The sequence below is a fragment of the Pteronotus mesoamericanus genome, unplaced genomic scaffold, assembly GCF_021234165.1.
Source record: "Pteronotus mesoamericanus isolate MK-2021 breed Mesoamerican mustached bat unplaced genomic scaffold, CSHL_Meso_final scaffold_31, whole genome shotgun sequence".
In the NCBI taxonomy this organism is placed as follows: Eukaryota; Metazoa; Chordata; class Mammalia; order Chiroptera; family Mormoopidae; genus Pteronotus; species Pteronotus mesoamericanus.
Genome location: NW_026555312.1, coordinates 30,628,394 through 30,648,365, shown reverse-complemented (window position 1 = coordinate 30,648,365; position 19,972 = coordinate 30,628,394). Strand labels below are relative to the sequence as shown.

Here is a 19,972-nt window from a genome sequence, read left to right as displayed (position 1 = left end):
AGACATAGTTACCAGAATATTATTATTGACTATATTCCCTATGCTGTACTTTTATATCCCTGTGACTATTTTGCAACTGCCAATTTGTACTTCTTAATCCTTTCTTCCTTTTCACCCAACCCCCTTCCCAACTGGCAAATGTCAGTTTGTTCTCTATAACTATAAGCCTATTTTTCCTTCTGTTTATTTTGTTCTTTGGATTCACAATATAAGGGAAATCATATGGTATTTGTCTTTTTCTGCCTGACTTATTTCACTTAGCATTTACCTCTAGTTCCATCCATGTTTTCAAAAACTGGTAAGATTTCATTCTTTTTTATGGCTGAGTAATATTTCATTGTATATTACCACCTCTTCCTTATCCTATAATCTATTGATGAGCATGTGCATTGTTTCCATATCTTGGTTATTGTAAATAACACTGCAAATAACATGGGAGTAGGGTGCATATATCTTATCAAATTAGTGTTTTGGATTTCCTTGGATAATATCCAGAAGTGAAATTGCTGGATCATAAGGTACTTCTATTTCTAATATTTTGAGGAAACTCCACACTGTTTTCCATAGTGGTTGTACCAATTTGCAATCCCGCAAACAGTGCACAAGAATTCCCTTTACTCCACATCCTCACCAACACTTGTTTGTTGATATACTGATGATAATCATTCTGACAGGTGTGAGTTGATATCTTATCGTGGTTTAAACTTGCAATTCTCTGATGATTAGTTATGTTGATAATCTTTTCATATATCTATTGTATGTCCTTTTTGGAGAAATATCTATTCAGGTCCTCTACTCATATTTTAATTGAATTGTTAGGGGTTTTTGGTTGTTAAGTTGTATGAGTTCTTTATAAATTTTAGGTATTTACCTACTATAAAGTATACCATTGGTGAATATATTCTCCCATTCAGTTGGAGATATGGGAGAATTTGTTTTGTTGTTTCCTTTGCTGTACAAAAGTTTTTGGTTTGAAATAACCCAATTTGTTTATTTTTTCTTTTGTTTCTCTTGCCCAAGAAGATATATCAAAAAAATATATATATATATTTCTAAGAGCAATGTTAGGAAATTTACCACCTATGTTTTCTTCTAGAAGTTATCTGGTGTCAGGTCTTACATTTAAGTCTTTAAGCCCCTTTGAATGTATTCGTTTATGATGTAAGAAGGTGACTTTGATTCTTTTTTTTTTTTTTTTTGCATGTATCTGTTCAGTTATCCCAACACTATCTATTGACTAGACTTTCTTTATCCCATTTTATATTCTTGCATCCTTAGTCATGTATTAATTGACCACATCAGCATGGGCTTATTTCTGGACTCTATTTTGCCCCATTGATCTGTGTGCTTTTTTTAATGCCAGTACCGTGTTGTTTAGATTACTATAACTTTGTAGTATAGTTTGATGTCAGGCAGCATGATACTTTCAACTTTGTTCTTCTTTTCAAGATTGCTTTGTCGATTCAGAGTCTTTGGATTATTCATCCTAGTTCTGTGAAAAATGCCATTGGTATTTTGACAAAGACTGCATTGAACCTACAGATTGCTTTGGACAGTATGGACATTTTCGTGATGTTGATTCTTCCTCTCCATGATCACAATATGTGCTTCCCTTTATTTGTATCTTCTTTTTTTTGTTATAGTAGAATTTGTTTAATCTTTTAAATAAAAGTATACAAATATCATTATTTTCAATTTAAATCTGATTTTTGGAGAGACTAAGCTATTTCCTAGGATCACATGACTGGTAGAGGTAAGACTTGAGCCCACAGATTCTGATTGTAGAAACACTCACAAGGTATGCATTTAAAAAAAATAATCTCAAAATAACTGATAAAACAATTTTTGGAATGAAGTTGTCAAAATAAATAAGAATTTGCCTTTAGAGAAGCATATCCCTGAGGGTAATGGCATAGGAACCACTGGGTTGGTTTGCATAGTGATGGGGATCTGGTTCCTCTTTTTACTGCGGTGTCTAACTCTTACCTCTGCTTTCCCATGCTTATTGTTCCTGTCTTAGGATCTGAATTCAACAAAACAAACAAGCAAGCAAAATATAACCAGTGACATTGAAATAAATAACAAACTGACAGTAATCAGAGGGGAGAGGAGAGGGGGTTAACAGCGGAGAAAGAAGGAGAATAGTCATTAAGGAACATGTATAAAGGACCCACGGACAAAGCCAAAGCAGGGAGAGATTGAGGGTGGGATGAAGGAGGAGACTCTGTCCTACAGAGCCACTCTGGGTCACCATGGATGGGGAAATAAACCGTTCCAGAAACAATTTGCCTGTCAGGAGAAGCAGGTAGCGATTCCCTCTAGTGGAGAATGCCCCGAGCCCCTGTGCTCAATGGCTTTTATTGAAAGGGTTATCCATGGGAGCTAGGTAGTAAGAATATACAGGTAATCTCATTACATCAATATGTTAGTTTTTACAGAGAATAGGTGATGTTAGAAGAAGACAAAGGGCAGGAAAACAGCAATTTGCATGGGATCAAGATGAGTAAACATAAGAGCACCAAATAGTTTAGGGTCAGGGTCTATTAATAATGTAAATTTCCTTCATAGTGTGAGCTTGAGGTTATCACAGCTTGAGGAAAAACAAAGCATGCTTCAAGGAGTGCAATTTACTTCTAGGCTTGATTTCCCCTGGGAACCACCCGATCCCATTTAGGGCTGCCTCTAGTATTGTTTCAAGCCTCAGCCAGGAAGGCAGAGCAGAGCAGCCAAGAGATAAGGAGACTTAAGATAGAATGAGGACTCCGGTCATAATAAAGCTGAGGGGCGAGGGTCTTTTGCCCCTTCTCCATGTCCCCCAAGTCTTCTCTGATGGCCCCTTTGCGACTGGGTCTGTCTTAGGTTGTCCCTTACATCCAGGAATCTTATCCATCATTGACTAAACAGCCATCCTCTGGGGCCAAGCAGGGTGATGTGAGGGAGGCAGGGGTTGTGCGCCTGACAGTGAGACAGGATTTGTCTCCTTAATGGCCTATTTTAACAAGGCCTCCTTGCTTAGCTACAGCCTTGGGGTCCTCTCACCTGGCAGCAAAACTATCATTCCTGAAACCAGGTGGGATGGTTCCCAACAGTGGGAGGTTGGGGTGGGTGGTTCAAGGGAAAGTGGTGGCAGGAAAATATTTGTATCTTTCTTAGTTTCTTTCTTCAATGTCTTATAATTTTTTGAGTACAACTCTTTTACATCCTTGGTTAAATTTATTTGGGGGCCCTGTGGAGTCTAAGCTGACCTGCTGAGTGCAAAGTGACTAGATTAACAACTGAAAGAGACAGCCACAGACAGAAGATTCCTGTGAGTTTCAAACACACTGCCTAAGGTCAGACAGGGTCAACATCTGACATCATCAGAGGCAGAACCAGAGAGAAAAACAAAAACAAAAAACAGCAGTCTCCTGCCATAGAAACTCACACCACAAAGTCAGGAAATCAAGACAGATCAATTTAAGAAGTAGAAGCAAAAGAGAAGAGCCTCACAAATAATGGGAAGACAAAGAAACATGCCCCCTCCTCCGCCCAGTCAAAGGGAGAGGAAGAATCCCCAGAAGGAGAACTAAATGAAATAGAGGCAAGTAAACTATCCAATATTGAGTACAAAACAACGGTTCTAAGGAAGCTCAATGAGTTCAGTAAGCTCAGAGAGAATTACCAAAAACTACAGGGAAACTATGAGGGATTTACTGCAAACTATATCAGCATGAAAAAGGACATAGAGACTATCAATAAGACACAAGAGGAAATGAAGAATACATTTTCAGAATTGAAGAACACAGTAGAAGGAATCAAAAGCAGGCTAGATGAAGCCGAGGAACGAATCAGCAAGCTGGAGGATAAGGTAGAAAAAAACTCCCAGAAAGAGCAAGAAAATGAAAAAGGACTCAAAAAGAATGAAGAGACATTGAGGGAAATGCAAGACAACCTGAAACATAATAATATCCATATAACAGGCATACCAGAAGGAGAAGAGGAGGAGCAAGGGAGAGGAAACCTGTTTGAAAAAGTAATAATGGAAAACTTCCCTAATTGAAGGAGAGAAAAAGTCACACAAGTCCAGGAAGCACAGAGGATCCCATTCAAGAGGAACCCAAAGAGACACACTCCAAGACACATCATCATTAAAATGGCAAAAATTAGAGACAGAGAATCCTAAAGGAAGCAAGGAAGAAACAGGTAGTAACATATAAGGGAGCCCTGATACAGCTGGCAGCTTCCTTCTCAACAGAAACACTACAAGCAGAAGGGAATGGCAAGAAATATTCCAAGTCATGAAAAGCAAAGACCTACAACCAAGACTGCTCTCTACCCGGCAAGGCTCTCAATTAAAATGGAAGGTGAAACAAGGAGGTGCCCTGACAAAAGAAGGCTAAAAAGAATACATCTCCACCAAACCAGCTTTGCAAAATATGCTAAAGGGACTGCTCTAAGAAGATGAAGAAAAAGAGTCAATGAATACCCAGTTCCTTTCATACTCACCAATACTTGATATTACCAATATTTTTAATACTTAGTAATCTGATTGTGACAATGATGTGCTTTTTTAATTGTTACTTTATTTTGTTGAAACTAAACCTGTTTTGTATATTTCTTGCCTATTTCTGTTATTTTTAAGAAGCTTTCAATGACTTTTTGGTATTCCTTATACATTTTTTGATTAAAGGTTTGTAGAATACTTGCCCTAAAATAAAAACAAAACTATTGATCCTTTTTTCAGATGTGTTGCAAATACTTTCCTATTCTATTACTTGTCCTTTAACTTTTTTATATGTATATTACTATATAGTCTTAAATATTAAATATAGTCATATTGTCATATTTTACTTTATAGCATCTGTGTTTGAATATGGTACTTCAGGGTAAGAAAAATATTACTTTGAATTTTCTCCAAAAACTCCTCAGATTTTACATACTGATTTTTAATTCACCTGAATTTTGTTTGTATAATGTGTGAAATAGGGCTCTATATTTGTTTTATCTCAAGTAATAGTGGTCCATGCACCTTATTTGTTGAATAAGCCTTATTTTCCCATTGATTTGAAATACCAACTTAAACATATATTGCATTGTTAGACAGATATATATGTTTGTTTCTAGAATGCTCATTTTATTTCATTGATCTACCTGATTATTTCTGTGCTGGTGTCATGTTGTTTAATTGGTGATACTTCATAATGGATTTAAATTTTTAAATATTTATAATGGATCTTGACATTTAAAAAAGTAAATAAATTGGCAGTATGTAAACTGAAGCTGCAATCTAGTTTATATTGTAAAATTCCCAAAAGGTCCAAGAATTTGTGGTAAGGAAACTTCTGGAATGGGGATAAAAGCTGGGATTAAAACCAAATGATCAATTTAAAGGTTGTTTAAGAAATAGCCAACCCTGGCTGGTGTGGCTCAGTTTGTGGGAGCATTTTTGCATACACTAAAAAGGTCATGGATTAGAATCCCTGTCAGGGCACATGCCTAGGTTGAGGGTTCAGTCCCTGGTCAGGACACATTAGAGAGGCACCTGATCAATGTGTCTCTCCTTCTCTAACTTCTTCCCTCCCCCCTTCTCTAAAATCAGTAAGTTTATCTTTGGGTGAGGATTTAAAAAAAAAAAAAAAAAAAAAAAGAGCAAGCCAGATGTTCCCAGGCCTCTTCCCACACAGCAGGGTACTGCCCTCTATTTTTGCACTCCAGTAGAAGACTAGAGATTTATTCTCTGAAGAGGGTGAATGGGATACCAAATCCAATTGAGAGCAAGGGTACTACCAGACAAAAATGATGTTCCAAGCCTTTTTCCTCTTCTTTCTTTCAGAAGACGTGAGATTGAGAGAACCCTCTGGGAAATCTTACCAACTCCAGAAAAATGACCTAAATATAATAATGTTAGAGACTCTCCAGTGAAAAGGCCCAATATACTGTTTTAATTGAAGCTCAGTTGGTAAGACCCATCCACTGCACGGAGCTTGCAATCCTATTCAGCTTTTTAGAGCTAAATATGAATAGGTATCCAAAGCTTGCTAGAAATTTGAAGAAAGCTTATGACATTTATTCTAAGACAAAGGGATAAAACAAATTGGAGACTATGGAAAAAGAAAACTTCTGAAACAGTAGTCTTGTTCCCAGAGAAATAAGAAATAACAGGACTCTAGAAAAAAAATATTCAGAGAATAAGAAACTTCTTATAAATAAAAAAAAAACAGAAGTGAAAAACCCAATAAAAAGGCTGTACAACAGTTGTGAGGAATTTTCTCAGAAGTAGAATACAAAGAGATAAAACATGAGGAAAAATATGATTAAATTTTTATAAAGGATTAGGAGAGGAGATCCAAGTACTAAAGGTCAAGGAAAAAAAAACCCCCAAAACCCAAACAAACAAACAAAAAAAAAACAGAAGCAGAGGGATTTGAAGAAATAATTCAAGGAAAACTCTCAGAATCTAAACACATTGGATTCACCACTAGGAATATAATGGCATCACACCTAGAACATTATAAACTTTCAGAAAATTGTGAAAAGGAGAAGGCACAAGCAGGGGTGGGCAGACATTGGAAGATGATAGTACAAAGGCATGAGAATTCCGAGGAAAATGACTTCCAACCTAGAATTCCATGTCCAGACAAGCAATCATAAAGATTTTCATCACATATTCAAGGTTTCAGAAGTTTTCCTTCCTGTATACTCTTTGCTCACAAAGTTACCAGAGGTTGAGAAATAGTACAGCATGGGACAAAATAAGCAGTTGGTCTAACATAGAATAGAGGCAGGCAGAAGAAAATTCCAGGATCTATTGATGGGAGACCCAAGCTGACAGGCATGAGGCTGACCTCGAGAGTGCCCCATTCAAACTAGAGGAGGATGGGCAGCTGTCGGTGAGACTGTTCAATTTAACCTTGATAAAATACGTATGTATTTGAACATAGTGCAAGGACATTTGCATAACTTGGTTGGAGGAAGTTCTGGGTTGAGTGAAAACTACATAGAATGCATAAAAAGTACAATAGAAAAAGGATCTTGGTATATTACTGGCTTAGCACTGAATGGCATTTACAAATTCATAGTAACTTCATCACTGAATTATGATCAAATCAAAATGAACATACTGGGAGGAAAGGTTAAGGGAAGTGTGGGCGTGTGGCAGAGGCAATGAAAGAGCTAAGTTCTCATCTGTTGTAGGAAGACCTTACTGACTTAAGTTGAAGAATTAAGAAGTAGCAATATAAACCTATAAGACAGAAACATCGAGTTCAATACCAAAAGAATCAGGTCAGCTAAAAGAGTTGAGAGTGGATGGTTGTAGGAAGCAAGCAAAGGGGGAGATATAGATATTGCTTATTTCACAGCCAGCTCCATATGTATTCAATTAAAAAATATAAAAAGGTAATCCGACACATTTGCTACTATAACTTCATCAGAAACAATCAACGAATATTTCCTAAGGGCTTACTCAGTGTCCGCTGCTAAGCTAGAACCTGCAGTCACCACAATGAGGCAGCCCAATGGCTACTGGTTGCAGTACAAGGTACTTCACGGAAGGGCTTTTGGGGCCAGCTGAGAGCAGGGCACAGGGAACCTGGTGGAAAAGAAAACAACGCCATGGTCATCTCACATAGGGCCCATACCCAGGTGAGGCTTAGTTTCAGGAGGCCCTGTCATTTAACTAGAGAAATTCAGAAGAATTTTGAAAGGGAAGACTTTAGAGAAAAGAAAGGGGTGGGTGTGAATATTTGTAAGTCATTACAATACAAAAAAGCAGGGGCAGCAGCAACTGACCAGACATGCAATAGGATAATTTAAAAAAGAGAAGGAGGCTGAGGAAGAGCCTTAAAGACCAACCCTCAGGAGTTTCACTATTGTGCTGAGGCCAAGATACTTTGTGATCTTCAAGGAGGAGGCAGCCCTTTTGACAGCTTCTGCGGTGAGTTAAGACAATCAGTCCAAAGTTTTAAGTTTCTTTGATTTCCTTCTTAGCACTCTCTGGTCATTTATGATTTTCTACATGCCAAGTCAAGCAACATTTCTCAGGATTCACTGTTTGGACATATCTGCAATATTTTACTCTAACATCTGATTCTTTTTTATTCTAACTAATTCTTGTTCTTCCCTTGATTTTTGTGATCCCTTGATCTCATTCTTCCTTGGTTCTCCTCCTCCCTCTGTGATGAGTCCTTTTGTGTATCTTCCTTGGCAATCAAATTCCTTGGTAATCAAATTCCTTGGTTCTCAAAGGTTTGTGCTTAGCTAAAGAGTTGTGGGACAGGAATATTCATGAAAAATATGATCAAAATAACAACCACAATAGTACCAACAATGATCAGAACAACACAATCATGGGGTACTAGTCATGGTAACAATGCTGAGGAAGATGGAGCAACCAGCTCCAGTGCCAACCTTGTCTTGGAGTTCATGGGTCTAAACAGGAAAAAGATATTTAGACATCCTATTGGTTTTCATCAGCCAAACTACAGCAAGTAACCCAAAGAACCCAGATCTTGTTTGTAAAATATTTACCTAGCCAGGTACAAAAAGGCTTTCCAGTGATACATATAATAAAACTAAATTTAGAATGCAGGTAAATAGAAAATTAAGACGAAATCAATACACAAAAAGCGTGATGACACTACTATTTAAAAATATGCAACCCACATTTAAAGCAAAGCTAAAATCATTAAAATTGCTGTTCTAATTGAAGTATGTGTGTCAACTATTCAGCATATCTTTTAGATTTTCAGAGCAGTTTATAAATCCATATGAAAACCTTTTTGATAGTACTGCTAGATAAATGTATAATGATAAATATGTATGCAAGTTTCAATCTATAGTAAAGCATAATTATTTAAGCATATATTAAATCAAATAAAATTAACTTTACTTGTTAGAAACCTAATCTTTATTTAAAAGCTACTAATTGATAACTTTCAGAAAACACATTATAATATCCTTAAGCAACTAATAATAAAACATCCCACACAGCACAATCAAAACAGAAACATACATGACCATCTTTTACCAAATTGGAATTAAAATGTAGTTTTTCCTATTCATCCCTTTACAAAAACTACATGCAACGTTGGCAGAGACAGGAGAATGACTCAGAGGCTTGTGCCTACTGCCATGATGCTTGGTTGTAATGCTGGAATCATTTCTAGAACACACCACTTTCGTGGTACACTGATACAGAAAGTCTTAGTAAGACCAAATTACTTCCAATACTTTTCAGCATTGAAAGCGAGGCCAACTTTGCTAACTGACATGAAGCTACACTGACAACAGGGACATGATATGCTAAACTCTAATGCTACCTGGGTGTGAAGGCAAGCACCTTTGAGTAACTTACATTTTTTTCTCAGCTACCTCTTTTGTAAATTTGCTCCATGTCTCTCAGATCTCTTCTTACATTATTTTCAGCCATTTCCTCTAACCACTAAGTTCTTCTGTAGCTCAAGCAGCTCTTAAAATTCCCCTTTCTTCCAAGAAGTCCCCCTTGACTTGTTGGAATAGTAATCCTTGAACCACCTCATTTGGGTATGGGGTTTTTACAAGCCTGCCCTCCATTCTCTGAGCCATAAAAGCCCTTTACCTGTTCCTATTTTGCTTAAATTTTCTTATCCTTTCATGTTCATGTGCTTCCCTGACCTTTGCCTTTAGTGGAGGGAGAGCAGAAAGCATATCCAGCTGTCAGGAAGACCTGACGCTGTTTAAGAAGGGATGATGCCAGACAACTCTGAGACCCAGGTCCTGCCCTTTCCAGCCTTGTGATCTTAGAGAAGTCACTAACTTCTCTCTAAGTCTCAATTACTTCATCTGTGAAACGAACATACCACCTAGCTCATAATGTTTGCATAAGGGTATTGGGAGTACTAAGTGAGCTAATTTAGTGCAGTGCTGAGCATACAGTAAGCCCCCACACGTAGTGAACTAGTAGGACCCCTGTTAAGTGCTTTCTGACAATGATTAGACAAACATAAGGTAAACTGGAATTTAAGTATTTATTGTGTTAAAATTAGACCTATAAAAAGTTGTATAGGTAATGAAAATGTTGAAATAAAGACTTTTAGGGAAAAAATATCAACTAACTTACATCTTCTATTGAAGACACATTATTTATTGGCTGGACATACTAGATATTTAAAATAACACAAATATTCAGGATTGCAGCTTTATAATTTAATTCATAGTCATGTTAGCTACAATGGTTAACATGCTGAAGAGACAATATTTTGTATACTTCTTAATAAGATTTAACAAGCACATTTATAAAAGAGAAACTTCCAGTTATTATGATTTCCCACCAGAAAGGAATAAACGTAACACTTATTTCAAATAATGGGTACTGTATATGGCTATACTGTACTCTAAAATTAGTTGTATTAATAAAGATACTAATTTCAGCATTAAAGAGAGGGCATTCTATGAAACCCACAGAAAACATTTAAAACCCCGACACACAGACTACAAATAGAGAATTACTCAATTTCCTTAGTGACTGAGGGGCATCTTTGCATCTTCAGAAAACAGACTCAGCCAGAGCAGCCTTCATCTTAGCTACTGAGCAAAACACTTCAAAGGGTAAGAAGTGGAGAGAAAAGAAACTGCCAGAGGGGAAGGAGCAAACAGTGCCCACCCTGGGGCCTGGGTTATTCTTAGGAGACAGGGAAGACTACAGATGTTCCAAACATCTACAGGGTATCCCAAGTTCCACCACATGGAACAGAGAGGGGTCTTCAAGGACAGGCAACACACTGACCTGAAGAGACACATCAAATTAAGAGTGAATGAGACAAAAAAATAACTAACATAACATAACATAACATACCAGCTACACTGAAAAGATGCTTAGCACTGAACAATAAAAACTAGGAAGCAAAATACAAGGGTATCACAAGGACATCTGGACCACAGATAATCTACTTCAAATGTAACATTTTTCTTATGTAGATCACAAATTTCCTGAAATCTACTTAAATAGGAGAGTTAGAGCTATATGTATGAAATAGAGTTTTTAAGGGCAGTTGAACAGCTTAGGAGAGTTAAAGCTCCAAAGATGTCTAGATATAACTTCTAAAATCTCTTCTTATCCTACTGTTCATATGTCTTGAAAGCTGCGGCTATTAAAATTTCAGTAAATAAGATGCTGAAAAAAATGCTTTACTGTACAGCATATTCCATCTCAAAAACACTCCCTGAAAAGTAACTCTTCTCGCAGCATTCACCATGAAATATTTAGCTACGGGAAAAAAATATTTATGTATAGTATTTCAAAGTCATACAGGACCTAATGTAATAAAAATGACAAAATACTGAAATACTGCTGCCTGGGCATTTCAAATAAGGATAGTTTGGCTGAAATAAAACATATACCAACATCTTTCTACACTACTAATTCTGGAAAAAAAAATTGCAAACCTGATGCTTTATATACAAACACCTTTAGAACACTTAAGAAAGTTCTAATTTTATTACTTGTTATTTTTGGGTGGCCTTAATTTGGAGGTACTTATGTCTTCATCATGGTTGAAGATGTGGCTTGGAAGCAGGTGAGCTGTAAGTGCATGCTGCTCTTGAACTTGTTTAGCAGCTCTTCCAGTAACCTGTGGGGAGCAGAGACAATTTGCAACTTGGCCTAATGAAGCTTGGAAAATAAGCAAGAGAGCCAGCTGTGTTATTTACCTATGAATTCTTAACTCAATAACAGAAATCAGTCAGTCAAAGAAGGCAGTAAAAAGACACATACATATTTATGTTTATATATAAAAATCTCCCTCCTTTCCCCTTCCCCAAGATTAATTAGATTCTTCCCTAAAACAGATTGTTTGTATCTGTACATTTTAATTCACTTTTCAAAAATTTACATGCACTAAAATGTACTCTTTTTGGTATATGGTTCTGTGAATGTTGATAAACACACCTCAGCAGCCTAACAACTCCCATAATCAGGCTGAAGAATAGGTCCATCCTCCTCCATATTCTCTTGTGCTGCTCCTTTCAACACTTTTCCTTTTACTCCTACCCCTGGGATACAATTTGTCTAATCTCTGTTCGTGCGCGCGCGCGCACGTATTTTTAAAAAATATTGACAAGTGGTGAACTATAGTGGTGAATTACACACCAGAAGAATCAGGGTAACTTATAACTCCACTGGGAAAATCATTCTACTTTGTACTTGATAACTCAATTTGTTTCCTTAACTGGTCTGATATGTCTATATGATTGTAGAGCCAGAAGGGATCTTAGCTTCATCTCGTTCAGATGAAGAAACCAAGAAGTGGGCTTACTGGTACGGGGTCAAGATACTATTTCATGGTTTAATAATGCTCAATATTAGAACACTGTCCCAACAGTAGATCTAAACTACAGTCCCTATCCAGGACTATAGCAGGGTGGCTATTGTTCCTGATGCCCCTCAAAAGCACTAACTAGCCTTTTGAATCATGTTCTTTGTGTTAAATAGTTTTAATCTTTTATCATATTTATTTTAAAGAAATAAACAGGGATTAGAATTAATTCAGATAGAGCTTGAAAGCTAGTGTGGGAAGAAGTAGGAAAACAGCAGACAGGGTTGTAGGTGTGATGCTGTTCGTAGAGCCATTCACTTGCCCATTTACGGACAAATACAGGATCATACAAACCAAACAAATGGTCTGCTACCCATTCTCTGTAGACCAGTCCAAGTGTCTATATGACATTTTCCTACCATTAGCCCAGTACCATGAGTTCTCTCTTCCCCCTGAGTTTTCAAAACATTCATCTCTGCTAGATCAGAGAACCCACACTGAGTTTTTCATGCAGTTTAACAACACCATAAATAGGGGGCTGGCCAAAAAGTTAGTTTAGTTTTTTCATGTGATGGCTCTAGTCGTGCTTAATTGTCTGTAACTTCATTTGAAACAATTTGGTTAGATTGTATGGTGACAGCTGTCACATCACTGTGCATTTAAAAAAAAGAACAAACATCCAAATTGGTAAATTTTTGTTCAGCCATTTTAATATTGAAGAAGGAAGAAAATATGCAACATTTTCAGTGTGTTATGGTTTATTATTTCAAGAATGGTAAAAACGCAACTGAAATGCAAAAAAAAAGATTTGTGCTATGTATGGAGAAGCTGCTGTGACTGATCGAACGTGTCAATAATTTTGACACTTGGTACTATTCTTAATTTAGCCAAATAATTCTTTGCTGTGGGGCTGTCTTATGCACTGGAAGATGTTTAGCAGCACCTCTGGCCTCTACGTATTAGAAACCAATAGCGGGAGATAGCTGACATACTCAAAATAACCAAATCAAAAGTTATTTGTGGAAATGAAAAATGTGTCTTTTATATTACAGAAAAAAACTAAATGTACTTTTTGGCCAACCCAATATGTGTTTATTGGCTGATGAGCCAAATGCAAAGGTAGGTAGACTTCAGTTAGGTTGGAGAAGGAGCAAAGATCTACAATGTTTTCACTGCCTCAGTTGAGGGTAGATTGGGCATTTATTCAATTTACCTGCCCTAGATTTTGTCTCAGGTCAGAATTTCTTGTGACATGAGTAGCAAAGTTTAAACTCAAAATGAGATAAGCAATACAGCTAAACATAAGTAACTTCATTGTATCATATTTACAAATCTACTCTTTCTTCATACTTTATATTATACAGAGCACAAAATGTACCGTTGCTGAGTTACTCAAAGGAAAAAAATCACTGAGCCCTGCATTTTACTATGTTGTCCTCTCTTTCACATTTCTCTAAGTATTACCTTAAAAATTTAGGATAGTGATATAGTTTACTGAGTAAATCAAAATAAACTTTCTTGTGACATTTTCTATATTAGTCACTCTTGTGACATTTTCCATATAAGTTGTTTAAGACAAGAAAAGAACTAATTTCTAAATTGTCATAAACACAGACGAAAGGTTTTACCTTATTCTATCACTTAGAAGACAAGCAAAGAACAGTGAGCATAATACATAATATTAAGGACTATTAAATACTTCTCTTCCTTAAATCCAAATTACTACTTATAAAAAGAGTACTTTTAGGTAACAGAATCTTGTACAACACATCTAACTGGCTCCTGAGAATAGCATACAAAACTTACTTTTTATCTGCTCCACTGGAAAGCTGAGGCAGGGCTTCCAAAGCCTGTTTAAAACTAGACCTGGAACACAAGTAGCAACATTTAAGTTGAGACATTTTATGTTTCTAAGTGGAATTAAGAGCATCATTAAAAATTCTTCAGCATATCTTAAATATAAAGAAACCAGTATAAACGAGTGAAGCATGTAAAAATGAGAAAAAGTAAAAGTGAAAAACAACAGAAAACGTAAAAGTGAAGGTATAGTTATCAGAGCCTTGGTAGGAGCAGGGTTAAAAAACTCACCTAGGAAGTGAAATACAACTTGAAAAACTAAAGTAGGAATGAAATTTTATAAAAGAATGCTACTCATGAGAGATGAAAGCTTAATGTGGATGTTTAATTGTTTAAAAAAGTCTATTTTCAAAACAAAACAACTCTAGATATAGTAAATGGTAAGAAAGAAAGGAAACTAAGTAGAAATACGATCTTGTGAAACATTACACAAATAGGAACTTTTATAGTATTGATGTGTCCAGGGTCTGATTTAAAGCTAATGTCTTATTATAATAACTGAAGTTTTTATAGAATTTAGCTATTATGTTTAAAATTTGTAGAATAATGGAGAGATGTATACGTATTTTAAAATTCAATACTATTTCATTTCATGAAAAAGATTTTACAATCAGCAACTTGGTATGTTTAACTTGTTAATGTAGAGAGTACCAGGAAAATTACTAAATCAAATGAAAAGCATTTAGGGGAGCTTATTTGATAATAACTTGTACCATTCATTAAGAAACAGTTGATTAAGGTGAAGTAATATATATAACTATTCATGACTTTAAAGTGGTCTTTGATTTTGAATTGTAAAAACATTCTCATCAGTATACCAGGAAATGACTTTTGACCAGGATTTCTCAAACTTGGGGGCAGGTATCCTAGCAACATATAGACTGCAAAGTCCCAATAGAGTCATAAAGACTGACACCAGATAGCTCCAGTAGTTCCTGGTGGGGGCAGGGGTATCTTATAACTTGTGGGCATGTTTCACTCCCTTCCCAGTATGAAATTGGCTCTCTTCTTTCCTGATGTTGAGGAAAGTCTCTGCCATATCTCCACAATCACGTTGTTTCTTGTAAATCTTTTCTCAATTAATCAAAACAAATGTGATGCTATTATTCTTTATTTTTACATTATGACAGTAATGATGATGAGGATGATACCACTGATTTGTAGTGTACCAACAGTTTAGAAGGTGACTTCACATATTTTCTCATTTAATTTCCCCAAAACTTTGCCTAGAAAGTATTATCTTCCTTTTATAAACTTAAGAGTATGAGAGGTTAAATTAGTGAGAATAAACACACAAGGCATACAAACACATCAAATATGGAAGGAATGCTTTCTATCATCTGTTACTTAGTACTTCGTGCAGAGAAACAACCATTGGGAAAAGCTGTGATTCAATAACTAATATGGGAGACACCTAGAAATGGTCGGCCTGATGAACAGGAATAGGAAGCTAACTTTGTTAGGAAAAAAATTTAGAAGTCTTTCAGTTGTAATGATGGCAGTAAGAATGATGGCATAAGCCATGTTATCAAAAGCTGGAAGTGAATTAATATATTGCATAAAAGTATCCTTAAACAGTTTATTTGTATACTACTTGGCTTCTCATGCATGTTAACAGTTTAACCCAAAATTTCCTAGGTAATGTTGCCAGTGGAGTAAACAATTTTGTAAAAGCAAGTAGTAGTACTGTTTCAGTTCACCTACTGATATTTCAATGATAGGAAATCCTGACTTTCATTCAAAACAGCTAAAAATTATCAAATTTCCACTACAAAATTTTTCAGAGAAACCACAAGGCTTCCTCTTATGATGATAATTACAACGCTTATACAGTCCTTCAAAGTCTATGAATAGACTCAATTCTTATTTTCTCCTCTTTTTAAAAAAAGATTGCAATGTCCTGCTACATCAATTATGAGATTAAGATTTATCTTATAGAATGAAAAACATAAAATCACATTAAGCCTTTTTTTCTTTATATTATGCTACTAAGAACCAGTCGTAGGAGACCATGGCTTAGTATAGATGTACATTTTTTAACTAAAAATTTGATCAAGTATAAACATTTACACATCACAAGATTATGGGCATTCACTCTGCTCAGTTATCTTTACAAAAGATTTTATACACAAAACCTGCTTTATTACTAATGAAGCACTCAGAACAACATTTAGCATCTCACTTGCTTTCAGGAGTCAGATGAACAGCCACAGTATCCCTCAAAGCACAGATTTCAAGCCTTGCCTAAAGATGAGAAAAGGACAAAATGACAGTAAGGATTTGTGATGATTGTTGAATAGAAATAGGTCGTAAGGGGGATAGCTTCCAGCCTGTTCACTGTGGGAGCATGGTTACCGCCCCCCACCCCCCGCATGTGATTATTAGTTATGAATAAACTTTTGAAAACAGTCCAGATAAATCAGATACGACAAAATTTCCTTTGACTGAAAATTAATTTACAGTCAAGTATGACAGTGTGAAGGCAGGGAGGTGGGTATCTTGCTATAAAAGGACAAACTACAGAAGGATTTCCCAGCAATCTGTATTTACTATCTAACTAGTAATTTTTCTTGTCTGTTGTGAAAGGAAGGAAAGTCTGAAACATTGTTCCTGAATTATTCCCCTCCTCCACAGATTTAAGGAAGTGGGCTGGCTTACTTCCTTACACCTATGCATTTCTAGGCACACTGCCTTTAACCTCAAAGTTAAGCTAAGGCTCTATAGATTTAGTGCAATGCCTATCAAAATCAAAGCCAGCCTTTTTAAGTAAACAAACATTGACAAGCTGATTCCAAATAGGACAATCTTGAAAAAGTAACACAATTGGAGAAATTCACACTTCCTGATGTCAAAACTTACTACAAAGCTATAATAATCAAGACAATGTGACACTGGTATATGGACAGACATATAGGTCAATAGAATAGGACTGGATCCTTACATTTATGATCAACTGATATTTGGCATGGGTGCTAAGACTGTTCAATGGGCAAAGAACAGTCTCTTAACAAATGATGCTGGGACAACTGGATGTCCTCATGCAAAGGACTAAGATTATTGGGTTGGCCAAAAAGTACATTTAGTTTTTTTCTGTAATATAAGACATTTTTAATTTCCACCAATAACTTTTTTGATTTGGATATTTTGAGTATGTCAGCTATCTCCTGCTATCAGTTTCTAGTGCGTAGAGACCAGGGGTGCTGCTAAACATCTTCCAAAACATAAGACAGCCCCATAGCAAAGAATTACTTGCCCAAAATGCCAAAAGTAGTAACAAACTTCATAAATCACTTCTGACACATTCGATCAGTCACAGCAGCTTCTCCATACATAACACAAATCTTTTTTTGTGTTTCAGTTGCATTTTTACCATTCTTGAAATAATAAAGCATAACACACTGAAAATGTTGCATATTTTCTTCCATCTTCAATATTAAAATGGCTGAACAAAAATTTACCGATTTGGATTTTTTTTTTTTTTAATGCAGTGATGTGACAGCTGTCACCATACAATCTAACCAAATTGTTTCAAATGAAGTTAAAGACAACTAAGCACAACTAGAGCCATCATACGCAAAAAACTAAATGACCTTTTGGCCAACTCAATAGATCCCTTCCTTAACAAAAAAATTAACTCAAAATGGACCTATATGTAAGCAGTAAAACTATAAAATACCTAGAATAAAATAGGACTAAATCTTTGTGGTGATAGGCTGCACAAGCCTTATTAGAAATGACATCAAAGTACAAACAATGAAAGAAAAAATAGATACATTGGACTTGATCAAAATTTTAAAATTCTGTTTTCAAAAGAAAACTATCAAGAAAATGAAAAGAATGAGATATCATTTCTCACACACAATGATGGCTTAATCTGAAAGACCAACAGTAACATGTATTGGCAAGGATGTAGAGGAACTGGAATCTTCATACACTGCTGGTAGAAAAGTGAAGTGATATAGCTGCTTTGAAAACACTCTGGCAGTTCATTAAAAGATAAAGAGTAACCATATGACCTAGCAATTATAGTCCTACGTATATAACCAAGAGAAATGAAAACATATGTCCACAAAAACTTGTAAATGAATGTTCACAGAGGCATTCTTCATGTTAGCCAAAAGTGGAAACTTCCCCTGGCTGGTGTGGCTTGGTGGATTGAATGCTGGCCTGTGAAACAAGGGTGGCTGGTCCGATTCCCAGTTAGGGCACATGCTTAGGTTGAGGGCCAGGTCCCCAGTAGGGGGTGAGGGAGTGGCAACCACACACTGATGTTTCTTTCCCTCTCTTTCTCCCTCCTTTCTTCTCTGTTTAAAAATAAATAAAATCTTTAAAAAAATACAAAAAAGTCCCACATAAAACAAAAGTGGAAACAGCCCAAATAATCATCAAATGAAAGGATAAATAAAGTGTGGTATTTTTATATCATGGAATATTATTCAGCCATAAAAAGAAATGATACATGCTACAACATGGATGAACCTTTCAAACATGTAACTGAAAGAAACCAGTCTCAAAAAGCCATATTTATATGATTCTGCTTATATGAAATTTTCAGAATGTGCTAATCAGCAGACAGAAAACAGACTTGTGCTTGTTTAATGTTGGGGAGAAGGGCTGGGAGGAAATTGGGAAGTGATTGCTAATGGGTCCAGCGTTTCTTTCTAGGGTGATGCAATGTTCTAAAATTGATTGTGGTGATGATTACACAACTCTGTGAACACAGTAAAAAAAAAAAAATCACTGAATTGTATACTCTTTTTATCTTGTGGATAACACTGTATGCTATAGGAATTTTATCTGTACCAAACTTTTATGAACAAAAAGCTAACCTAAGACTTACACTTGTTTGCAAGCGTGAAGAAGTGTGACTACACAGATCCGTTTTCCTCAGAGTTCTAGAAGAGCCTCTGAAGAGAATGCCCACATCCTCTACCTGTGACTCAGGTACCCAGAGTGTGGGTGATGCTCAGGAGACTATATGAAAGAAACACCTCTTATTCTCCACGAGTGTATAAAGTGTAAAACAATTATGAAAGACATGGCTAGTTCTTTAAATTAGGGTTACTAGAAATTCTGTAACCAATCTAGATAACAGCTGAGAAGATACAGTATACTCAGTGAAACTTTTCTGTTTGGGAAGTAATTGTTTGGTTTCTTCAGTGCTTTAGAAGCCTGAAAAATAGTTTGTAACTAGGAAGCACATGTATGACAATTTATCTCTACTGTTTATACTTTAGTTTCTGTTAAAAAACGTATCTATGAGGAAAATATCAAAGAGGAAAAAAAGGTGGAACTTTTTTTTTTAGACTTTTCTCACTTTATTTTTTTTTCTTTCTTTCTTTTTAAATACATTTGTCTCTGCCTCCCCTCCACCACTTTCCCTTGCCCCCTCCCTCCTTCCCTCCCTCAGCTCTTCCCCTTTGGTTTTGTCCATGAGTGCTTGCTATATGTTCCTTGTCTTCCCCCTTCCCTTCCCTTTCCCTGCCCACCCCTCCCTCCTTCCCTCTTGTCTCTGTTGATTTCTTTTCCTTTCAGTGTTGCTGGTCATATTTTCCTTGCATCTTTGTATTGTTGGTTAGGTTCCGCTTATAGGTGAGATCATATGGTATTTGTCTTTTGCCCCCTGGCTTATTTCGCTTAGCATAATGCTCTCCAGTTCCATCCATGCTGTCGCGAAGTTTAGTAGTTCTTTTTTCCTTTCTGCTGCATAGTATTCCATTGTGTAAATGTACCATTACTTTTTGATCCAATTATCTACTGATGGACACTTTGGTTGCTTCCAACACTTGGCTATTGTAAATTGTGCTGCTATGAACATTGGGGTGCATAGGTTCTTTTGTATT

General features: G+C 36.2%; 1 protein-coding gene across 2 annotated transcripts in view; it reads right to left on the bottom strand.

Annotated features, from left to right (window-relative positions):
* Nucleotides 1–10,081: 10,081 nt before the first annotated feature.
* Nucleotides 10,082–19,972, bottom strand: part of EXOC2 (exocyst complex component 2) — a 256,076-nt gene continuing 246,185 nt past the window's right edge. For both annotated transcript variants that reach the window (XM_054591988.1, XM_054591989.1), the window contains exons 26-29: nucleotides 16,312–16,373; nucleotides 14,079–14,138; nucleotides 11,461–11,588; nucleotides 10,082–10,744 (exon numbers count right to left, since the gene is read on the bottom strand). In XM_054591988.1, the coding sequence (XP_054447963.1) occupies nucleotides 11,495–11,588; nucleotides 14,079–14,138; nucleotides 16,312–16,373 (216 nt within the window). In that variant the 3' untranslated portion in view covers nucleotides 10,082–10,744; nucleotides 11,461–11,494. The remainder of the gene's footprint in view (nucleotides 10,745–11,460; nucleotides 11,589–14,078; nucleotides 14,139–16,311; nucleotides 16,374–19,972) is intronic.